The sequence below is a fragment of the Barbatula barbatula genome (genome assembly GCF_947034865.1).
Source record: "Barbatula barbatula genome assembly, chromosome: 3".
NCBI lineage: Eukaryota > Metazoa > Chordata > Actinopteri > Cypriniformes > Nemacheilidae > Barbatula > Barbatula barbatula.
In genome coordinates this window covers 11,351,828-11,377,841 of record NC_136764.1, presented here as the reverse complement: position 1 = coordinate 11,377,841, position 26,014 = coordinate 11,351,828, and the positions used below count along the sequence as shown (strand labels likewise).

At 38.6% G+C, this 26,014-nt stretch overlaps 1 protein-coding gene across 1 annotated transcript in view; it reads left to right on the top strand.

The window, feature by feature from the left end:
- The window catches only part of epha4b (eph receptor A4b), a 101,283-nt gene that overhangs the window by 53,722 nt on the left and 21,547 nt on the right, over nt 1–26,014 (top strand). Inside the window, exons 4-9 of the mRNA XM_079452736.1 lie at nt 73–228; nt 2,083–2,418; nt 6,051–6,163; nt 8,709–8,871; nt 10,771–10,879; nt 24,712–24,779. Coding sequence (XP_079308862.1) covers nt 73–228; nt 2,083–2,418; nt 6,051–6,163; nt 8,709–8,871; nt 10,771–10,879; nt 24,712–24,779 — 945 coding nt within the window. The remainder of the gene's footprint in view (nt 1–72; nt 229–2,082; nt 2,419–6,050; nt 6,164–8,708; nt 8,872–10,770; nt 10,880–24,711; nt 24,780–26,014) is intronic.

Here is a 26,014-nt window from a genome sequence, read left to right as displayed (position 1 = left end):
TTACTTTTCTTGTTATGCTGCATAGGATCGTATATAGCTTAACCTTTCTCCTCTTGTGTTTTTGTATTGCAGCCTGTAGGCCGGGCACCTACAAGGCATCTTTGATGGATGCGTACTGCACCAAGTGTCCTCCCCACAGTTACTCCCACCAAGAGAAGGCATCCGAGTGCTCCTGCGAGAAGGGATTTTACCGAGCTGACTTGGACCCACGGTCAATGGCCTGCACTCGTGAGTGATCTATAAACCTGCTTTTGATGGATGGATTTATGGATGGATGGAAAAGTGATGGATTTATAGATGGATGCTTGGATAAACTGATGGAAAGCTCAATGAATAGATAGATAGATGGTTCCAGTTATGCATGGAACCATGGGTAAACAGACAGATGTATATGCGATAAATGAATGAATTAATGCACGTATGTTAAAACACGATAGAGGACAGATGTTTATAGGAGTGAGCCTGGAGGCTGTTTTCCTTATTTATTCTTATAGAGCGCTGTACGTTTTCACCTTCATCACTGTCTCATTATCAGACATCACGTCAGATTGGACGTTTAGTGCTACATTTATGAGGGTGTGGAGGTCACTTTACCCCCTTAACATACACCACTGGAGTGAGTCATGGCCTGTAGCTCCTATTACAGCACATTTTAAAGAAAGCAAGCCTCAAATGACAGACCTTCATTAGTGGGTTCACTCATCTGATAAGACAAATCATTGATGCATTAAAACATATGCATGTTTTTAATGACCTTCAGTTGTAATACTGCACAGAACAGATACAAACTATTGTTCCTTCCCAAACAAACAGACAGATACACAACCTGCTTGCCTAATGTAATGATGGAATAAATTAGGGCAACAGCAGCGATACGAGACTGTGTTTATTCATGCAAATCATGTGCCAGGAAAAAATGCGCTAATGTGATTACTGAGATAGCAGTCATAAATCACATACGTAAACATAAGGAGAATGAACTATATCATATTTACACCCTCTTTTCAATTTATACTCACTAAAATGGCTTTTCTTGTCATGTTTTTTAGTGTTAACATACTTCCAGCCATCTACAGTATATGCTCAATATAGATGTTTGTTTTCAAAGCAAAACATACACAAACTTTGATGCGAATGCACCTTGTGTGCGTCCGATGAAACCGTATATAAAGTTAAAGGGACAATTTATCAAAATGCTTTCATAGTTTACAGACACTCATGTTATTTTGTTTTGTGCAGAACACAAAATAAGACAAGTGAGGAAGTTTAACCAAAAACACAGAGAGAGAGAGAGAGAGAGAGAGAGAGAGAGAGAGACAGAGAGAGAGAGAGAGAGAGAGAGAGAGAGAGAGAGAGAGAGAGAGAGAGACAGAGAGAGAGAGAGAGAGAGAGAAGCATCTAAACGCAGCCAGTGGATCTAGGGAATGTCATCCGAACATTAAAATTCCTCCGATCCCTCATTCTTCCGCGTAATTTATTTTTTCATCCTGAAACCGTCTTGCAGACTCATCAGAGCCTTTGAGCAGAGCAGAGAAAGCATCCTTCACTCTCCAAGAATAGAGATGAGCTGGCTTGATTAAAACAAAATCAGCGTTCATGTGGAATATGTGCAGACTTCACAATCTCCCTCTCTTTCCTTTAGGCTGCATTTCCTTTTCTTTTGTCACATGATTACAAAAAAAGGGTTTTGATGGTTAGAGCCTCTGCTGAACAAAGTTATGTAAAAAACAGTAGTACTGTAGGTGCAGGTTTGGCACACCATTAGAGAAAAACCTGGAAGCCCATTACAGCTCCTTGCATCCTTGCACAGACCATTCTCTCATTATCATGCCCTCTCTGATGGAAAGAGAGATGCGGTAGATGAGGAATTTTGTATGGATTCATCATGGCCTTCTGGTTTGGAAAAAAAGTTGGATGCCCATACAAAAAGTTATGATATTATTTTTTTATTAGTAAGTTCGCATTAGTAAACCCGCGATCTTTGCATTGCTAGCACAATGCTCTATAAAACTGAGCAACAGGAACACACATTTTTATATGAATATAGTCAATAACAATAAATTAACTCTTTTTCTATCTCAGGGCCTCCATCAGCACCCGAGAACCCCATCTCCACCCTCAACAACACCTCTGTGACCCTGGAATGGAGTCCTCCGAGAGACAGCGGAGGCCGAGGTGATGTCATCTACAGCGTCCACTGTAGGAAGTGCACGGGTGACGGCAAGACATGTACCCCCTGTAGCACCAGTGTCCATTTCGTACCCAGACAGTTCGGTCTATCGATTCCCAAAGTGCTGATCACAGACCTGCTGTCCAACACCAACTACAGCTTCAGCATAGAGGCGGTTAACGGGGTGTCTGATCTGAGCCCAACCTCTAAACAGCAAGTTATAGTCAACATCACCACAAGTCAGACAGGTAGGTTGCATTACTACACTACACATCCACAACATATAGACGTGCTGTATTATGAATGACTACATCATGGTTACATTTACACATTTTGCACTTTGACACTTCAGACCAAATGGACTTAAAGGGATAGTTCACCCCAAAATGAAAATGCTGTCGTCATTCACTCACCCTCTTGTCATTTCAAACCTGTACGACTTTCTTTCTTCTGCAGAACACAAAACAAGATATGAAACAAAACTAATCCTAGTCGGTTACCAACATTCTTCAAAATATCTTTTTTTGCGGTCTATAGAAGAAAGTACAAGTTTGAAATGACAAGAGGTTGAGTAGGGATGTTGCCGTTATCAAATTTTCTCATAAGTTTGAAATGACAAGAGGTTGAGTAGGGATGTTGCCGTGATAAAATTTTCCCACCGGTTACTCGACATGTAAAAACACCGGTTGTACCGGTGACACCAGGGGTGGAGGGTTTGCTGTGAGGTGGTCTAAGATGCGGCAATTAAAATAGCACCAATTCGGGAACGGCAATTGCTTGAATTATAGTGGGTTCAATATTATTTTTAACAAAACAAACATATATATTAATTACAATGACATTTGCTTATATTAAACACAGGCCTTGCAAAATGAATAATCACAGCACACATCAAGCAAAAAATAAACAAGAAACGAAAATATAAAACATTTTCATTAGATAAGTTGCCCATATTAACAAAACGAGTAATCCCGGCACACATTGTGCAACAAATAAATACAAAAATGAGAAGGAAATACGAATCGTTTACGTTAAATGAATAAATAAGAAACGAATATGAAAGAAAAAACGTAACTATTAACTAAACTAAGTAATTTATTACTAAAAAAATGAAAAATGATGGTGGGGTTGGTTCCGCGGTGGAAAAGTGATGTAATCGGATGGCGGATGGACACTGTGTATCTCCAGTGACACTGACTATCGCAACAAGCCTAAGGCTGAGTAAATAATGACAGAATTTCCATTTTTGGGTGAACTATCCCTTTAAAGTGTGTACGTGTTTTGCTTATCGAATCTATTACTTTGGATTTTAGCCTACTGAGGTTTTGTTCTAAGCAGCAGCAATTGTGAGAAAGATATTTTGTCAGCTGCTTAGTTTCAGTTTTTTTGGCTCATATAGACACACATTTTGTTGTTTCGCGTAGCACTTCAGTGCTTTTCAACATTTTCTTGATCTGAAAGTTTGTCAGATTGTCTCCAGTTAGGAGGCAATGTTGCGCTGTGTATGCAAATGGAAAGCAAAGCTTGCTGTTGATAAACAAAAAAACAACACGCCAGAGGCGGATGTTATTGCATTTTTCAAAAAAAAACCTCATTAGATTTCCTTTAAACAACGATCTCTGAATGTGATTTAAAGGTACTTATCAAGTCAACCTGTGCCTCAGTGTTTCAAGAAAAAAGTAAACGATATCTCTTTTTTCTGACTTCCCTTTCTTATTACAAACCTTTATGCTGACAGCAAAGGTTGTCTTTTCATTCCATGAGAGCTTTCAAAACTCATATTTGAAAAAAGTATTTGACAGCCCTTGTGTCTGCTGTGTGTCTGCGTGCTGATGGAGTGTATTGTGGATTCTCCAGCGGTTATGTTCATCTGCTCAAGGTCCCAGTGACGGATAACTGACAATGTACCGGTACTACTAGTGCTGCTGTTGGACTGTTTTCATATTAGCCTCACACACACAAACACACACATACAACCTCCTTTGAAGTTCACGAGTTCACGAAATTCCAAATGCTTTCAATAATGCATGTCATCGTATACAGTATCTACAGTCGGAACTCGTACTCTGGAATGTGCTGAACACACTACTGCCCTAAAAACTTACTGGTTCTGTCTCACACCGGTGACGGGATGACCAGGGTCATCGGTGAAGGTGTGTACTCATTAAATCCGAGTTTGTGAGCGTGTATACGATTGGGCCTTGTGTAAGACTACGGCTGAGGTATTAAATATGTATGAATCTGTTGGGGGTGTAGAGCGAGGCTGAGAGAGAGAGGTGCTTTGTGTCAGAACAGGGTCAAAGATCCAAATGATTTATACATTCAGAGACGACAGATGCTGACCTTACAAGAATCTGAAAATTATAGAGTTTAAAAGATTTAATGCCACCCATAAAAATGTAAATTTTAGGATACGCTATTACAAACTAAAGTTCTACGGAAATCTACCGTTCTTCATACTGATGCCATCAGAAATCTTTTCGACAAGGAACCTTTTGTTCCATAGTCGTATAGAAAACTATGTACTTTTTGTACTGTATAGCCAAACATTTTATGGCTTTCTTTGTGTAGCAGTAGACCTTAAAATGTATTTCACGATTTAGTAATGATTTTGATCTGTCAGTCACAGCAAACTGTGGCCAAATATTTTGTATAAGAGCACTAAATGGCATATGTGTCCCCGATCACCAAGGTCCTACATTGTGCTAGTTTAATGTCTTGTAGCACAAAGATGTCTGTTTCTTCTCACATAATCAAATAGTTTCAGTTAAGATACAAAAAACAATAGTGTTCTCATAGCCGTTCTAAATTAAACAGTGCTTAAAGAAACTCAACCTTAAATTGTTAAGAATCTGTATAAATGTCTTTGTTCTGATGAACACAGAGAAAGATGTTTGGAAGAATGCTTGCAACCAAACAGTTCTTGACCACCATTGACTATCATAGTAGGAGATTGGTGGTTGAACACAAAAGAAGATATTTTGAAGAATGTGCAAAGGCAGTTCTGGGGAACTTTTGACTACCATTGTAATTTTTTTTTTCAACGGTGACCAAGAATTAACAATATTTCTCCCAAATTTCAAATGAAAATATTGTTTCTATTTGCATTTATTTGCAGAAGATGGAAACTGGAGAAACAGGTCAAAATACCAGAAAAAATGCTCTGTATTTCGTAAGACCACAAATAAGTCCATATTCACTTTTAGGCAATACAATATTATTATTTCTTCATATATTCAGGAAACATTTAAAATAATGTATGTGATAACCTCGATTATGATCACAGTTTTTTATGTGTTTTGCCATGCTGTCAATCTTTCCCATTGCTGTTTCTTCTGAACAGATTTTTTAAATCATTGTCCAAGTGTGATTTTGAAAGCTGTTCTCAGAGATCACAGAAAAGGTGAAGGACATCAGGTTACCTCCAACCGTCTGACCAAATATCAGACCTGCTGTCTCTCTCTCCCACACATAGAGAGAGGTGTTAGACTGAAGCCGGCAGGTCATGGCGTTTCAAGAGTGTAATTACCTGGTGTGCGGCTGTCTCTGTGTCTCCTTAGAAAAAGGTTTCACAGCAGTTTGTGTGTCAGCCGATGGATGTGTATGTGTCGAGCACACTCGAGTGTGTACGGGGGATTGTGACCATTGATTTGTAGCAACAGAGGCGTAACTGGAATAAAACAGTGTGACCTGAGGAGCTGTGATTGAACCAATGTGGTCTTGAGTGTCTGTTGACAGACGCACACACACGTACTCTTACCGCATGTACTCTTAACATGATTGCCTTTGCTTCCCGAGGGCACTAAGTTGAATGCGCATCATCGGATGGCTCTGCTGTACTTCTGTCTCACTTACTGTCTCGCTTTCTTTCTATCTGCAGTGAATGTAATCCTGAAGGAGAGAAAAAGCAAAGACAGTATCACTTTGGCGTGGCAAGGACCCGACAGACCCAACGGGGTCATAGTTGAATATGAGGTCATCTACTATGAAAAGGTAAATATTGTCCACTTTGTCATCCTCGTCTTTCATCTCATCTCTTCTCCTCCACACCTCTCATGTAATCTCCGCTCTACCAGTTCTGTTTCTCATACTAATAAGATATCTCTTCTCTTTACACACATGCCTCTTTGACCTCTATTAAAAGCCATAACGATTGCCGTTGTCCACGCAGTCCTGCATGTGTAATTGAGAGCTGAAGCATCATTGTACCTTTGGGAACGAAAGCAATCAGAAAGCCCGTATGCCACAGCTGACTGCTCACATACACATGCCTTTTTAATTATAACGGGAAAATGAAGTCGGGGATGACATCACCGTTCAAAGAGAACACTGTGACACACCTGTAGACACCACACACGTGCATTCACAAGTGTATGAACACAGCTGACCCATATCCAGGTCACGCATGCTTGTGTTTTACTAACCAGTTGAAATTGTTATAACACTTTAGCCTATGGGTTTTATAAATCTTAGTTAATAAGTGTAGCTTGGGTATGAAAACAAGGCGAGACAAGTCACACAATATGTGAATGAATATGCATTATATAAGATAATAAATTTACTAAGAGAAGTGAGGTTTCCTATTTTATATTGATGTATTAATTATAAGAACCGGTCACCCAAAAATGAAATGTTTTGTTCCAAATCTGTATACAATTCTTTGTCCTGATGAACACAGAGAAAGACGTGTGGAAGAATGCTTGCAACCAATCATTTCTTGGCCACCATTGACTGTCATAGTAGGAAAATTTGATTTGTAAATGTCTTTGTTCTGTTGAACACAAAAGAATAGATATTTAGAAAAAATGTAGGAATGCAAGCTTTTGACTACTGTTGTCATTTGTCCTACTGTGGAAGTCAATGGTGGCCAAGAACTATATGGTGACAAGCGTATATAATATATTTATCTGTGTTTATCAGAACAAACACATTTATACAGATTTGGAATTTTGATTTTTTTGGGGGTGAACTGTCTCTTTAATTTCAATATGATTTTAATCTTTGACATGGTCTTATTCTGTCAATATTGATACAAATGGTTTCATTTTCACTGAATGTTCTGAGCTGGGTTTCCCGAAACCTTCGTATCACTACGTCGTTCTTAAGAATATATCCCTACCACTCTTAAGGTATAACTTAAGAATGATGAAGCGTAAGAAGGTTTCGGGACATCAAGCCCTGTACATTTTGTAGGATAATTTTATGTAGAATACAGTAAATCACAAAAAATGACTTTTCACAAGATCATATCCCGTAGAAGCACTAATACGTTAAAATGTCTATTCACATGCGAGAGATTTATTTGAGATCAGTCCAACACAGATGCAATCGTTTGACCTAGTCTGGTCTGGCACTCGTTCTGGTTGCGGTGCGATTATGGGATGTGAGCGCAGGCTGAATGCACAGATGGATGTCTGGCAATGGAGATTGTGTGTTGGATGTGTATTTGTTGGAACTGGAACAATCTCACGATCACACACAAACCTGCTCTGCCTTCTTTCGGGGTGTGGTGGACAGAGACCAAGTATTTCCCAGAATCCATTACTGTAGTTATGGGATGTTTGAAATGATTTAATGTCTGTTTAGTGTATTTCATTATGTACATTGCATGCTTACATAACTCTTTCTGTTTTCTTTATTTGCTACCAATTTTCTTAAGCAACACGTAAATTAAAAAACAATTTCAAAATCGATTTTTTTTCATCTCTTATACAAGTTCTGTAAATTATTTTGCATGCCTGACTTCCGCGTTTCACAGTAAGAACCTTGCGGCACACAGCAGTGGTATATAGAAGTCATGTTCAACCGCATTTATAAGTATAACTTATGAAAGTATAATTTCAAATGCAGTAGATCTCCACTTCTATATACCACTGCTGTGTGCACAATGTACAGAATCTGCTAAATTTAACTAGTTTCTCATTTTATCATTTCTGTCTGCCTTAAGTCTCCCCAACCGGAAACTGTAGGGTTCCTTCTGTGTGACGCGTAAAGCATAGAACCCATTGCATTGGTTCAACTCTCCAGCAAATCAAATGAATTCCAGCTTTGAATTTTTCTGCGCAATATAATGTTAATAATAATATCCCAGCAATATTCATAGACTCACATTCTTATATGCACTGCAGCATTATAAAGCAGATGTCTCGCTCATGTAACTGTAATCAGACCAATAATCGTGTCATACAGTGTAAATTAAAGCTCTGGACTGGCCAGTTTGCACATGATGAAAAAAATTAACCCAGCATCTGCCTCTCTATAATGACTGTCAAAATATGAGGCCTGCTGGCTACAGTGTTAACATGCTGTTGAAATAATATCCTTCATTAATCCTCGACGCATGATTCTGCTTCTCTAGGTGGCACACGTCTTATAATTTCACCTCACCATTTAACTCAAACAACTTTAATAAGTTTAATACTTGATTGACATTCTCCTCATTTGTACCTTTGGTTAGCACTGCATCCTAAGTCTACTATAGCTACTCGTAGAAGCGAAAAACAAGTCTCACAGTGGAACATTGTGTCTTTCCTTCTAGAACCAGAGAGATCAGAACTACACTGTTCTGAAAACCAAAGGCCACATGATGACAGTGGAGGGGCTGAAGCCAGGCACCACCTACGTGTTTAGGGTGAGAGCCCGCACGGACGGAGGCTACGGCAACTATGGTGGAGAGATCGAGCTGGAGACCAGTCATGAAGGTACAGTCACAGATTTGATCTGTTTTTTTATTTTGCTGTTTGCATACTTTACCTTCTTTCTCGACACGTTTCTTTTCTTGTACGTCACGGTTTCTCTTCCTTTACACCTCTCTTTTTTGGACTTTCATCAGCTGTGGACCACGAAACTTGGTGGCCCTCAGCGAATAGTATATGGCCACGCCCCCAAATAGTGATGTCATGCATTATTGCTATTATATCCTATTCGTGGTATATATTTACTCAATATATAATACAATTTTAGCTATATTATGTCAGCCATTGGTGCTCCTGAAATTTTTGTTTAGATTTTGGTCATTTAAAAGATGAAACTACAGCATACGCAACTGCAAATGTACTGCAGGTATTAAAGTTATTTATATATTCACACAGAAATGTGACTATTGTGTAAATTAAAGAAAAGGGACTGTAAAGATTCTAGAAAAGAAAAAGTGCATTGGATGGAACCGTCTTTATATTCCAATGTTATGTTCCAGTTTTTATTTTCCAATTTATGTGTTTTCCGTCTGCATTGTTGAGCAGATGCTTGAGAATTCAGTGCACTCCTCTGGATTCAATATGGTGAACCGGTGTGTGATTTATTTACTGAAGTCCCTGCTTATAGTCCCTGGGAGGGGCACACTGTGTGTATCTGTGTCTCTTGAGGACAAACAGGGCTGTGTTGAGGTGACCTGCGGGATCAAAGAATGGAGGCACTTTAAAAGCCTTTATACAGCAAACATAGAGGCTTTGTGGAATACACGTCTAATCTAAACCATGTTACGGTCCAGAGAGCATCTCTGGGAATATATCACAGACCTCAGCCAACCTGCCAAGTTCAGAGTTAACGGAGACCAGTACAGTAATTGCTCTTTTAATTATATGAGAAACGTTTAAGCCTTCGGCTCACGGTGACAATCATAGACCTCTCACATGTGTGCAGTTGTGCATGCGTTGCATACTGTACATGCTAAGCCTGACAGCATAGTAAGATTGTTTAAAATTTCTTCACGCCTAGCGGTTAGTGCACCTGCTCTGACAAACGGAGCTGTGGTGCTCTTTAGGACGTTGTTTGAACCCTGCTTGCAAGAGTTATCAGTCCTGGTTCTTATTTTCTTTAAAAATGTGGAATAAGACAACATTACATCAACAAAAAATCAATGACGTCAAACTCATAGATGTGAAATAGTCTCACTACTGATTTAGATATTTTGGCTATTTTTGCTTCTGTCTCCTTGACTTGCGATATCTTGCTGCACAGGGAGCAGCGCGTAACTGAGATTGTTGAACGGTGTTGAGTGGAATTCTAAATCAATTCCTGTTGCTGGAGATATTCATTTTCCTGAAGGAGGTGGTTACTCATGCGTTGCCGGGCTTGATAAATGATGTATTTGTTTTGAGTAATGAGTCGATTGCGGCAGCATAAAATCCATACGCTCGCTGTGAAACTTTCATACTGAGCCTGTTATTCCCTCTGTTAACATACCTATTTGGATGGCACGCGTAAATTAGAGAATCGACGTCCACCTTCAACAATGTATATAGCAGCAAAATGCAGCTTGTGATGGAACAAGGCAAAGTTCGATGTAAAAGGCACATATAGTTTGGGGTCTGAGGGATCTCAACACCCTTTTAATATCTCGAAAATGTACTTAACTTTTGTATACTATATACTACAAATATGTTTTCTTTTTCATCATTTTTATTAATTTTTATTTAATAATTGTACAAATGCTTACTTTACGGACTTTGTATTGTTTTATAATTATTACAGCAAATTTATTTACAATTATTACAGCTTTCACATGTATAATAAAGTTGTTTGTGGGACCCCAAACAGACAGAAAATCAACCTTCAAAGAACACAAGGGTTAACAAAAGTTTCTTTCACTTTCTTGTCAGATATGCTGGCCATTGGGGACCCAAACCAGTCGACCATCCTGGCGGTGTCTATAGCGGGTGGCATTGTGCTTCTTATCTTCCTGGTGGCGTGTTTTGTAGTGAGCGGAAGGTAAGAACGAACTATCTATTAACATCACATGACCTTTACGTGAGTCTCTCTGTCCTGGCCGAGTGTGTACTATACTGGACCTAAGGGCTAATGTTACTTCATATATGTCAAATGGACTATTTAACATAAAATCGAATGTTGAATAAGTAAATAAATACGGATGCCTTCATGGAAAAGCATATAAAAGATCTAAATACAGCCGCTGTTTGAAGTTTGGCTTGAAGTCAGAGAAGATATTTTGCACAGCATCTCAGATATTCAACAACAGCTGAAGCAGAAAAGACGGCGCAGCCAGCCGAACGAGACTTACTGAGCCTACAAATTAATGCTGATAATAAATATACTCTGACTGAATTAAATAGCGCTTTCTTTCTCGAACAAAGCCCGTCTGCGGTCTCTAAAAACATTAGTATTGATCTGAGGTGATTGCCTATCACGCTGAGTGCTCTATTCAGTATTGACTGGAAAAGACCTAATCAGCCTTTCGTTGGCCTACTGAGACCGTACATGTTGAAACACACACACACATACATACATGTAATGTATTCCCTCACAACACATAATTCATCGCAGCCACTCAACTATAAACCAAAACAATAAAAATGAGCCTGCATTTGTAACCACATTTTAATCAGCCAAGAAGCTTAGTTTTCAACATGGACCAAACAACTTGGCCACACGGCCACCTGGGGTGCAAACCAGGTTTTACCCACAAGCAGCTTCATGAATTACCCATTAGAGCTCTCCCATGTCGACTTTGTCCAGAGTGAAAGCTGGAAGATCAGAATGCGGTATGAAAGACAGGCCCGTTGATTGGTGCTTATCTGATAGAAAAACAGCCAGGTGGGGAATTTGTGTGGAAGTGGGTTTTTGTGACGGAAAGCTGAAAAGACAGTGATGGACAGAAAAGGATACATTGAGAACACGAAGGAGAATCGCTGTCAGCTAGAAAGGTGATAGGCTTGTTCCAACGTGCAAGTAAACTGATTTTTATAGAGGATTATAGAGGGTTTCAAAGTGACAACATATACAAACCTACTGAGCATGCGCGCGTTCGTGGGCTGCAGTTAACTTCCGGTACACATTCACAAACAATAGAGTACATTTAGATTATTTCTGATAACAAGCAAAAGAATGGTGACTTCAGATTGTTCCAGGAAGTTATGTTTATATACATTGTTTTCTTTTTTAAACGACTTGCGTCTTTAAACATATTAAAAGTTCATCTCAATCGATATGTTTTGCTGCAGCTCAATGCTATGTTCTCCTGTAAAGCTGCTTTGGAACAATGCACATTGTGAAATGCGCTATCTAAATACATTGAATTGAAAAAATCTGTTCCATTAAAGTGAATGGAGTTGACGTGACTTCTCTCTTAATCGCTCTAAGCATTATATAATATTTTCATATACTGTAGATATTATGAGCAATGGAAGAGCAATGGACTGATTTCCCTTTCACCTATGGCTGTAGCGTGCAGATGTTAAACTTTGTTGTGCAGTTTTTATTTGTTTCCAAGGTTTATGTGAAGTGTATTTCCAGTATTTGAGGTCAAGCATTTTATTTTCGTTGCCATGTATGAGAAGGTGTGAATGTTGTGTAGGTAGGTTTGTAATTAGACAAGCAGTAACAGCTTTGTGTCATGACTCTGGATTTGCAGAGAAGTTCAATAAGTTTAACTGTAAATTATAATAGCAGTGAACAGTATTAAGGATGGGAATATGCAGGTAATGTGTACAGAAGTTGAATTAAACTGGTAGCCTTGTGGAATTTAAAAGTTTTTAGCTCTTTTTTTATGTCCAGTCCAATGTGTTACTTGGAATATTGAAAGATTTGCTTGAATTAAAAAATATAATTTTCTGATGATACTTTGAAGACTACATATTTAAACTGTATTCTGTTTATTCATAAGTGTCTCTGGGCTAAATATCCCCAGACCCTCGAACAGCCCCTTCTCATAACTAGAATAAATTGTGGAGTCAGTAACTTAAAAAGCAGATACGCCGATTATTTCTTCAGCTGCAGGCATAATTCTCTGCTGTAACACAGCTGTCTAAGATACAACAGAAGGTTATACAACTTTTCACAATTTAAACTGTCTCTCAGAGGGAAGTCGGGTCTCGATAAACCTTTTCCGGGCAACTATATGTCCTTGAGGAGAACGGCTGGCTTACTTTCAAACACCGAAGAGGGTTTCTTCAGCGTATTTCATGTCGTTTTATGCAGTTCAGGTGTGCGGGGAGAGGAGATCAAACAACATAATCACCTCACATCTTGATCTATGCAAATCACACTTGAACTTTGGAGGTCATTTTGGCTTTACTTACCATCAGGAGTCGGCGGTTGCCAGGTTGCATCACTTTCCGCAAAAAAACTCACACGCACACCCCCCCCACACACACACCTTATTCGTTCACAATATTATTATTTTCTATCTCTATTCCCCACACTCCTCTTCTGTCTCTGCCTGTGTTCCCATTTTCTGTAAGTTTGGAGCTTGAGCAATAATTTTTAAAGGCTACAGCACTGTTAGCATATTTGGGTTCTGTTCACAGCTTCACCTGGCTCACGGAGATAATGCATAATTTAGAGATTATAACGTCGGCATTGCCTGTTCCTCCACTTAAAATGAGACTCACGCATTAGCCTGTAAGAAATACTGTATGGAATATGTGCTTTTTGATCATTTAATATGAAGTTAATTGGGGTTGTTTTGTCTACTCAGTAGAAATAGGCCGCCATGATTAGCATGCCATAAATAGACAGTATAGGCGATACAATTAAAATTTCAATAATAAAGCCATCACTTTGCTGGTTTTACAACCTGTTCTCCCTTTGCTGTGTGTTTCGTATTATAGAAGAGTGTTTCATAGTTGCAGCTTTGTAGTATTTGTAGACTTTGAAGTCCTAATACTTTGGCTTTGCCATCAATTTGGACTTCACTGCATGTATTGCCAAAAGTGCAAAAAGCTAATACTACATCCCCTTGCTTGATCTTGCTTGATCCGTCCCCTGCTGTCAAGTGCAGTGGCTGTAATATGTGTACTATCTAGATAAAAAGTGTCCATATCCCACATAGTCAGAGTTGGAGCAGTGGCCTAGCTGTTCGACCAGACACATCGACCATGGTGTAAGAGAGAGTCCGTCACCAGTCTGTCCTCTCCTGTTACATTTTTACTTCTGATAAAAAGATGAGAAAAACAATCTGACAAGAATAAATCAAGTATAAATTGTACTATTATCATTTGCTTTTCCAGCCCACCCATTTGGCACAGAATATTTGTGGATTTTTATATTAACAACAGGAGAAAATGGCACGTGTTACAGCAAGCAGATGGTGTTCAGTCATCAAATTCTGCCTATTCTTTTGCACGTTTTCCTAAAAAGCAATTAAAACGGCAGGCAGGTGCTAACCCGGAAACTCCTGCAAGTTTAGCTCGTGGACCTGCAGAACATCACAGCCGCTTTCATCATTGCCAGACATTTATTTTTGTTTTCAACTTATACGAAAGTTGGAAAATCTATTTAACTCCCACTTCCAACCTGGATTATCTCTTTTAAGCCATATCCCCAGTGGAGCGCCTAATTATTTGGACGCGCACACCCCATATGCCAATATTTCTCTTTTAATTACATTTTTTATATTTTCAGCTACTAGAAAACCAAGCAAGCTCTTTTCTGTATCAACAGCTACAGCATTAAAAACAATCATTCACATTTTTTTTAAATCTCATACTTAGTTACACTCTTTAAAAAAATTCTCAAATAACCTAATCATGTACAAAATAATTATATTAACCTGTCATACATTATCATTTATGCTATCACTTGTATATCTAAGCTGTCCCTTGGAAACCTTGGATTTCTATTAAACGATTAAATACTGTGTTGTTAAAGTAACGTGCACTTTTTAATACTTTCTAATGGTTTGATATTTGCGCAACCCATTGACAAACATAAACGGTGACTATAATAATTATTTAGATCACAAAATATGGAGAATATGAGGTTTCAGAAGGACAGCAGTGGTATGTAGCTTTTGATTGGGTTATACCATTTATGTCAATAAAACATAATTCCTGTGTATGCTTTTTGAAGTCTACCAGGCACGATATATCCTGTGTATTTAATGTAAGCCCCACTACTCTACCCCCTTTTTACTGTGTTTTACTGTGTTAAGATTATGTAATGAGCTCAATGGCTAATGCCCCAAATCATTCAGGGACTGTACACCACAGACAAATATGTTATTGTAATCAGAGATGAAGTACACAGGAAGATTTTCAAGCCAAGCTCATTAGAAGGAATAAGAAGCTCTTTGTTAGTGATATGTTATCTGGGAAGCATATGCTATGAGCCTTGGGTTATTCTTAAAACTTAATGGTGACAGGAAAGCATGCTTCCCGCATACGCACAATGTCAGATACACTCATTTGAGTACAACATTTCTCTCAAGAACCTGAATCTTAGAGCACTTAATGCTCCAGACGTGTTTTTTGTGATTTTCATCCTCCTGTTATGTCAAATTGGTTGTTGCTCTGCCATGTTCATAATGGATTTCTGCATACAATATTCCGTTTTACCTCAAGTGTGTCTTTAGGTGCTGATGTCTCGGTGACATCTTTGATTGGCCAAATGGCACCAGAATGTTTGGCTCTTTGTTTTTCTGCCTCGGCACGAATCCGTTCGTGCATCCAAGCAGGACCACCAAAGCACCTGAGAGCGTCGGAATTGTAGCACAGCAAACATAATTGTGTTTTAAAGCCAAAACTGCTTGTGAACTGGAGTGCAGTTCCATTATGAAGGCTGGAATGGTGAACAGCGTTTCAAGAGCTCTTCAGGTGTGTCGCCCGCAGGGTCTTCTCTGTGCGCTCTCTCTCTCTTTGCGTGCAGATGTACACCGACGCATAAAAAACAATACATAGCCAAAGCATGTTTAAGTTGTAATTTTTCTCCCAGCTGCTTAATATGATGGACCGGCCTCTCAATGCAATATAGTCGTTGTGCATAAAAGCACTCTTTGGCCGCAGTAACACAATTACACAGTAATTGTATCTATAGGGTGGCCGACACAATAACACGGTTCATTTTGAGCTGTGAGATTTGAGTCAAGGCTAAAATATCGCACAGTCAGCACAAAAGAGAGGAAAACACTGAGATAATGAAGGCAAAGCAAGTTGCCGCCTGTCAAGCACAATTACACAGGAAGAGAATCTTACACCTCCAGCTTGGAAAAAGATGATGGGACTCTTTGTGTGTTTTGAGCAGTCTTTGGGGAAGGAGTCTAAATTTTCATGTACCACAGTACCTTTCCAAAAGGTTTGCTGATATAAACAAAAGAAAGTTAGGTCTATGTGATTTGCATGGTCCGGAAAGATTTAGTATTAGTTTAGATTTAGGGTAATATAAAACATTCTGCTCCTAAAATAAAATAAAATTATTAAAAAAAAATCCATGAATGTGTTACGGTGAGCCGATTAGCAAAGTTTTATTAGGTGCACGGCCCCAGCGTAGATTGGGGTGCGCCCACCATCGTGTCATAGGTTAAACATCTTAATGAATTAGATCCTGACTGGTGTACTGATTCAAACTAATAAAATCCTTCTCTAAAAATGGGATCATTATTGGCGTAATTTTCTCTCCCGCATTCTCAATTACCATAATGAATAGTTAACAAATTGGATGTTCCTCCACACCTATCAGAAACACATCCCGGAATTCAGCAGATATCACCATTTAATCTCCTCACTTCACTAATAATGACTTTGGCTGGAGTAAATCTTTTTTAAAACAGCATGCGCGGGCCTTGGAGGTCTGCCAGGTCTCCTCTGACCGAGAGGGAGCCACGAAACAAAGGGCTTTAAAAAAACAAGGGATCAAGAGACGAGAGACGAGCATTTTGTTTCGCATGCATTTGCGCTATCTGTTATTGCATGATAATGTAATGACCACACAGCGCAGCATGAGGTAATTTTTTCGTCTCAGGCTCCCGTGAGCTCAAGCAGTGGGTGTCGCTGATTGCCATTAATTTGAAGAGCCACTCTGCGTGATGAAAGCCTTGAAATGAGGGAGGCATTTCTCCGTTCGGCTCCATCCTATTAGTTCTGTGGCAAACCCACCGAGTGATTAGAAATCGTCTGATCTTTGAAAAAAGCATGTCGTCTATGCTAATAAGCCCTGCTGACAGCCACTGCGGCCATGCATTCCCTCACCCGAAATATGTAGCTTTGGATAGTCATTCCCAGTCTCTCTCTCTCTCTTTTTCTCTCTCTGTGTATTGGCTTCAGAGTGAAATTCCAACAGAAGCTGTGTATCCGTTGTAGCTTTGCTTTTCTTTTGTTCTGCATTGCGTGTGGTTGAGATGTTCTGAAGCCCAGAAACAAATCTGTGCTGTTTTTGCTCTCCTTACCTCACTCGCTCTCTTTCTCTGTGACAGTATAGTGACTCAGTAGGTCATTTGTTGAATTTCTTCATCAGTGAGTTCCTTTATGTCTGGATCATTCACTTAATTCTCATTTTTGTTGATCTGTAATAGAGGCTTCTCAAAAGCTATTGATTCAGACTTCAAAGACGGACTCGAACATTGACATCTAATCTGAATTATCCTGAATGTTCAGACGGAGTCTGTCAGTTGTTAACAACATATAAACACAACGCATTGCGTAGGAATACTTGTAGAGCACGTTTGGTTTACCAAAGAACACAGTTTTGGGATTCTTGAGGTGCCTGTATGGTTCTTTGGAAGTTGTTTGATCAGTGTTGTGGTTTTGCTGCAAAAAAAATATTTCTTAAATTTTTGTCTTGGCTCTAGTACTAATATCTAAGAATTCATATATTAAGAAACATTAACTTGACAAGGAAAGTTACCTAAGATATTTGATCTTGTTTTATGAAAGCAAAAAACTGAGAATGAAGTAAGTTTATGTTTAAAATATGCAGAAAAAATCTGCCAATGGGGAAAATAATTTTCCTCATAAAAAATCTGGTTGTGATAAACATAAACTAGTTTAATATATATATATATCATTTAAGACTTAAATATTTACAGGGAATTTCCTTTGTAAAGTAAGTAAGAATTGTAGATATTTGAAAAACAATTTCACCAAAAAGCATGGTATTTTGTTGGTGTTTTGGGCTCCTCCAAGTATTCCTTCTCATGAACTGCAGAATAAAAAGTTCGTACAACCATTCTGATACCTTTACACCATTTTTTATAAATAAATAAAAGGTTTATTTTCTTTCCTTTCTACTGGAACGTTATTTTTCACGAAGATTTTAAAACAAGCCTTTAGGACAGAACCGCAGAGGTCATTGTGTCTTCTGCGTTTCTTTAGTCCTCATATTAATAAAAATTTAAAATCCACATATCAGCTTGACCGTGGCGGTTTTGTGTTGTAAGCATGGGCGGTTATTTCTAGGTCACATGCTTATTGGCAAATGAAAGGCTAAGGTTGGTCACCTCCTGTTTTATAATGCAGTAGAAAACACAAGGTAATCAAACAAGCAATTAAGCATTATGAGCGGAAATAACTTCACGCTGTGCCCTTTGTGGAGTCCTTTCAAGCTTTATAGCTCCTCCTCAGGCCAAGCACACGGCAAACAGGAAGTCAAACATTTAACACTGCATGCCATTCATCATCATCGGGGACGAGGAGAGCGTTTAATAGGGGAATGGAAGACTACAGAATGTCAGTGAGAAGGTCAAATATTTTATTTTGCAACCCTAAAGTGAACGGCCATGAGATTATTTATTTTGTTAGAAAACAGGAAGCTTTTTTAGTTTTAAGGAGGAAGCAGTTTATAATAAACTGACGGGCATTTCAGGGTCATGACTTGGTCCAAACACTCACTGATTACACATTAGCAAAAGCCTTATACGATTGCCAGCGCCTCTGCCCTCATTTCTATAGCCGGTCCACTTTATGTTTGTAAAATGAGATGCTGGATGAATTGAACCAGATGAGGTGACCATAATTCAACACACCGCTGGAACGCGAGGGTAAGGGCAACAGTAGTCATGGGAATATCTGAGCTGCTTTTTTTACCTAATTGCAAGTCAGTTAGAAACACTTGGCAAGGACATGTGGCTGGGGAGGCTTTAATGGAGATGAATGCTGTGCCAGGAGGATGGAGAAAAAGAGACCCCTCCTCCTATTTCTGTAGTTTACAGGTACCAAACGCTCGGGTAGGTCAGTCGACCAACGGCTCCGTCAGGTTTCACTTCTGAAAGTCGTGAAAGCCTGTTCGCCATGGGACATATTTCTCATTATCCAGCCTGTCATGTGTTCACCACCCAAGTTTCAAAGACGTTTGGCCAAGGCTGAGAAGGTCATTTAGGCACACAACGCATCCTTCCAATCTTTGAACTTCCTGCACATTTCAATTTGAAACCTTTTGGTTTCAAAGCCTCCAGTTCACATCCATATTTACCTAACTTGAGCACAGTTTAAAGGTATAAAGATTTCTTCTAAAGGCGCCTTATCATAAATCCCGTTCAATCTGAGCCAAAGCTGTGAGGAAAGTTTCATTCCCTGTTTGATCTCAGAGCTGTCTTTGTTTGGGGCGGCTTTCTTACGTCCTTGATCTTGAGAGTCTCTTTGGGGAAGGATGCTTTTTAGACCCCGGCACCTAGCAGAGATAGGGGAATCAAAATATGTCTTAGTCAGCTCAGAGCCTAGGACGGGGCTGATAGGAATGGGCTCTACAGCTCCAGGGTTCTTGTTACAGTGGATCGCTTTCTCCCCAGCTCTTATTTCAATAGCGTTAGTATGCCGCAGCCCAGCGGAGCGCTCCCAGCAAAAAGCACATTGTCAGCACTACCAGGTCCTGCTCCAACTCAGGCTCTCAAAGAGTGTCAAGACGTAGATCTTAAAGTATCGCACAAGATGAAGGGAGAGAAGGAAACGAAAATTTTTAAAGTTACAAAAAGTGAAAAGGTCAGAGAAGGGAGAGGGAACAAAATGATACATAGAGAATGCTACAGAATAAGAGGAACGGTGATGTAATCCGATTGCGACCATAAGGTCCCCGGGACAGAAAGCTCGAAGGCGGCGTGAAAAACGGCATTCAGGTGACAGCATATTAGAACGGGAAGGTAAATTGATATGCAAATTGCGCGTGAGGCTCAGAGAAAGAGGAAATATGAAATATCCGAAATTTGCAAGACCTGCACGTAGAGCAAGAATAGCTCTTTTTCTCCAGTCAGCAAAGTACAATAGCAGGCCTGGGCCAACGGAACATCTTAGATCCGTCACCTATGTGTGGCAGAAAAAGAGAAAGAGGGTGCATTAAGCAGCGCAAAGTGATTTGTCGGGGCCGAGCTGAGAGAGCAGAGGCACTGCAGAACAAAAAGGAAGCAGCTCTCGCTCATTTGCCGAGGAACGCTGGGAGATTGGAGTCGTACATCAGGATGATCCTCGATGCTTTGTATCTCAAGGAGAGACGTTTTGTCAATATGAGATGCTCTTTTTCTCATTAGGTTCCTGAGAGGTCTTTCAACCATACAGGATCACAATGAGAACAGCTTCATATGATTTGTGGACTTTAGTGTTCGCACACACGCTCTGTTTAATGTAAATGCATGCATGGTGTTGACATAACCGGGAAAGAACACATTTTCATTTTTAAGCATGATTCCATTACAGGATGGTTGAGTTACACGAGTTAAACGATATAAAGATGCCATTGACTGCTTTTGTAATACATAGACCTACAAATCATTTTGAAGGGTCTTTAGATGTTTATTTTGTCATTGTGGATCTAAAACAGGGAAAAGTTTGTTCTGGTGAGCAAAACAACATTCACACTGTTGATACGTACATTAACTAGCTTAAAAAGAAAAAACATGTTCAAGTAGGCCTTGCTAATTTAACAGTTATGGTTTTAAACATCCATTTAAATAGATTATGGAAATGAATTCAGCACCATCAAAACAATTAGTTATGCCATGTAGACACCATACTCACACAGACACAATATTTTATTGTGTTCTGGGAGTGTAGCTGTGTGTTGCCATAATAAACAAATTGCTTAATGTCTTGGACTGAATAAATCATAAACATATGACACATATTAAATTTAATATTTTAATGCATTCATTTAGCATTATTTTAAAGCCCTATTTTAATGCATTTTTTTCTCTAGTTTTCATAAACATCAGCTATATGTGCCACACACACACACACACACACACACACACACACATACCAACACAATCTCACAGGAATGGCTAATTCATATAAATTGACTACTAGAAAATGGTTATTAAAATAAATACAAAAATCTCAAGTAATATACAGAGATGCAAGTGAAATTTTTATTCCAGATTTGCTGTATATAATAACTGTATATTACAACTTTGCATTTTATAAATTTTTCAACTATGAAAATATGCATTTACATTAGGGCTGTCAAACAATTTATCGCAATTTATCGCATCCAGATTCAAAGTTTGTATTTACATAGTATATGTCTGTGTACTGTGCATATTTATTTTGTATTAATAAACCAATACACATAAGAAAAATATTCAATTTAAAACTGAAATTATTTGTAAATTTAAATAAATACATCAAAAGATGTCCTATATATATGGGTACTGTATGTATATGTTTTTGTGTTTATAAATAACCCAAACATATATTATATAAACACAAATTCGATGCAATTAATCACGATTAATCGTTTGACAGCCCAAATTTACGTACTTTAGGGATGGGTATGATACAACACAATTTTATTTTTATTTTATTTATATAGCACATTTAAAAACAACTTGCGTTGACCAAAGTGCTTAACAAGGCCAAAAGATATAGAATACAAGCACATAAGCAACATAGTACATGAAAAGAAAACATTGCGATATTTGATAAGCTAACGAAAAAAAATGCGTTTTCAAAGAGAATTTAAAAAGTGACAGAGTTTGAGTACGCAAGTACTCAGATGCAACATCGCCGATCGATCATGCTTTGCGTGCGCCATGCAAATGTGTGAAGCTTAATTTCCATAGGAATGGATTGAAAACCCTCACTCTGATCCGCAACAATACAAATTCATCATTATATCTAAACACAATATGTCAGGTGCGACCACTACTTTTAGACAGACAAGTAAGAGGAGCATAAGAGACCATCAGACACTGACGGACAGAAATGCAACAGGGGAAAGGAGATGATGCTTCACCTCACGCTGATATTTATTTTAACAGTTTACTGTATTTACAAAAACATTGGTGGTGAATTTTAGTAATCTAACAGTGAATATTTAATTATTTACTCAATCTTGTCGCAGCTTTATCAACGTACATTTCGTATCAACATTGAAATTCAAACTTGTCATTAACGCCATGACACACACACGCCCCGCCCCCAATTAATCGAGTGCTCATTTTTCAAACCTGTCCAGTACTCAAAATATGATACAAAATGCTTATTCCATTATGCATAATCCTTGTAAATGTAGAATACTGCACTATAGAATATTGGGGGATCCTTCTGTCCAGCCGATAAATTCAGTTTACAGGATGACAAGCCTGTGTTTGGAAATCAGCATCAGAGTAAAGCGATGGTGCATAATGAACACTGGCACTCAGTTTCACTATGTGTCATACATGTGTGTGTGAAGGGTGTTTGCCAGTGACAGAATCATTCTCACTCTTCTCCGCCTTGCAATCACAGCTCCAGTCTGCCAAACAGCCACGGCTGGGCTCCCGTGACCCTGGCACAACGTCCCTTCTCCCCTCTGCTCATCATTACTGCCAAATTAAAAGCCAGAAGCGTCCAGTTCATCTGCCGACTCTTATCACCAGCTCGACCGTCTCCTTCCCCGTGCTGGATGGAGATCACGCTCATTACAGAATCCTTGGAACTCACCCCAAACCAATTATAATCAGAAATGATTTTAAAATGTACTAGTGCTTGATTGTAATGAGAGACTTCTTCTCAGATTAGCTGTCATGAGGGATTCATACTTTGAAACAAATTACCAAGGAGAGTTTAGGTGCAGGAGCAGGGGAGGGATAAACCTGAGAGAAGGGAAATGTAATTCGGCGATCGCTTCTCTGATTAAAGCATGATGCTGTTTGCAAGGAAGCATAAAAGATTAGACGGTTACGTGTGGAATGCTGTAGGGACTAATTCGGTTCAAGAAGATCTTCAGCGGGGCATCCTGACGACGTGTTGTATTGGAAATGAAATGGTTTCTCAGCAGGGGTGACCAAGCTTGCTTTTGGAGATCTGTCTTCTTTTAAAGTTTGATTCTAGAAACACTTTAAAGAGACACTTCACCCAAAAATAGAAATTCTGTCATCATTTACTCACCGTCAAATTGTTACAAATCTGTAATGAATTCTTTGTTCTGAAGAGCAGACATTTTTGGAAGAATGTTGGTAACCAAACGGTTCTTGGCCACCATTGACTACCATAGTAGGAAAAAATGATAATGGTAGTCAAAAGTGCCCCAGCTTGCTTTACTACATTCTTCGAAAAATCTTCTTTTGTGTTCAGTAGAACAAAGGTTTATAAAGCAATTATTCCTACTATGGAAGTCTATGGTTGCCAAGAACTGTTTGGATTCAAGTTGTTTCCCAAATATCTTTCTCTGTGTTCATCAGAACAAAGACATTTATACAGATTTGGAACAACTTGAGGGTGAGTAAATAATGACAGAATTTTCCTTCAGAATTTTCTAAGACCGCGATTAGCTGGTTTGGATTTGTTTTATTAGGGTCAATGCTTAATACTTGCTCAGTCAAAGTGTTAGGTCAATGCAGATAGCAGAGAGTCTGGTGAGATAGAGATGGTGTTGCTTTCTTTTCCCAGACAGAATGTGAAATGTGTACAGTATGTTGATTAAATAACTAAAGAGTCACGTCTTGCTTTTCAAAATATGTAACCCTGTCTGTGAAATCCAGGTTAAGGTCTCAAAATCTGTATATGAAATTAGGAACGTCAATCTTTGATATGGCATCGCTCAGTCAATATGAGAGAAATCAAGGTTATATTAATCACAGAAAGTTCTTTACTTTATATGGGATGGTTCTGTAGAAAACAGTAAATAACAAAAACATGAGGAAAAGGGGAGCAGGATAGCGCATTTGCGCTATATGTCAGTTCTGACCCATCACTAATATTAATGTATACATTATTTTTGTATTATTTAATAAAAACTCTTCAGCTACATTTTAGAGACATGTTTCAGGCATCACCCCACAGAGAATTTCATGTAGACTCCAACTGCATAACTAGTTCCATTAGTTAACAAATGAGAGGGGATGTTTTGTACTGATGTGTAAAATGATGGTAAGCCTGAAGAAGCTTTTATACAGCAGTGTTGCAGTATATTGCTGCAGGCAGCGGCAGACTGCTTCTGTATCGTACCCACAGAGACCCAGAACACCAGTGGGTATTTTTAGACATTCCAACATGCCCACAGAGAATACTCGCAGAGTACGCTCAACACACACATAGAGAGACACACTTTTATGATGTTGAACGCTTATTAAAACTCATGGTTTAACACTTTCCTTCATGTTCTGCATTCAGTGGGATGTTTTATAGATGGCACGCTCATTCAGACTCAATTATAGTGATAATATACAGACTGGAAAACTTGCGTGAGTTACCAAGAAATTTTCCATCATGAGTGATATTACAGTCAAATGTACAGTGTACTGTACAGTATATAGAGGAAACTTCATCTCATGAACCTCAGAAGAAGCATGGAAACAGTTATTTTTCTTGCCCTCGCACAACCCTGAAATCTAGGAGCCCACACATTTTATGGCTGGTTTATAAAGCGTACGATTTTTAAAGTGATCTTTTTGTGTGTTTTAGGCATTGTGGTTACATCAAAGCAAAGCAAGATCCAGATGAAGAAAAAATGCAGTTTCAGAACGGCAGAGGTACGGTGGACAACACACACGTTCACAGAAAACAAACTCACACACTATCAAAACAAATGGCTCGGGCCGTTTACACTGTCAGTGTAATGTGACCCATTTCCGATTTTTTTGCTCTTATGTGACATGGATCGGATGTGTTCTAAGACCGTGTAAATGCATTCAGAGATTTTGAGATCGGTTTCATGTCTTATTCATATGTGAAAATAAATCAGATATGTGCCAACGTGGCATGTAAACAGGCAGATCGGATATTCACCCGTCAATGCGAGTTGTACATCAGACATTAATGCCTTTCACACAGGGATGATCCCGGAAAATTGCGATATTGTTGCCAGAAAACAAGAGTTCTCCAGTTATTCGAAAACAAAAAACAATATTCGTATTTAGCCAAATCATGCATGCATAATAATCGAAATAATACAAAATATTCTCAAACTTTGTTTAAAAAGTCATTTTTGAGCTCATATTTTTTGTACGTCTGATAAATGCCGTGCTGTAATATGTAGTTTTAAAGTTTGAAATTGCCCTGCTGTAATATCCTGTACATTTTATATTGTAGTAAATACAGACTCATTTTTACTTTGTATGAACTTTATTTAGCATACGTTGGCTGAACGTAGGCGAAAAGGAGAAAAGAAGCCTACATTTTGTTCTTACTGTTCGTTGTTGTTCTGCATTTACCAATAAATAAATAAATAAAAAGTATTTAATTAAACGTTTAATAAACAATTTATTTAATAAACAACGAATGCTACATAATAATAACCCATCAATAGATCTTATTTAGACGTATTTGGCACTAATAATAGAAGAAAAGTTGTAATAAAACCAAACCGCACTTTTGAGCCATCTAAAAACACTGCAAGGGAAATTCCTTTACAGTGACAGCTAATTCACTTTATGTGTATATACAGACAGAGGATCAAATCCCGGCACACATTACGCCTGCATGTTCCAAAATATCTTTATGAAAAGGGCAAGAGCTTGAAGTGGGAAAAAATATATTACCACATTATACAGTATTTGGACATATTGCTGGTACAACATATTTATTTACTATTTGCCAAACAACCGATTTAATCATGTTAAACACAAATTTGACAAAATAAAAATAATTACCCATGATAGTTCGGCATCTATTTAAAAAATAAGTGGCGGTGGTAAATTAAGTTTCTTCTTTTTCTGGACAATTCTTCTAACTTGGGTTGTTTTGCTGAGTATAGTGTAAATGCAAA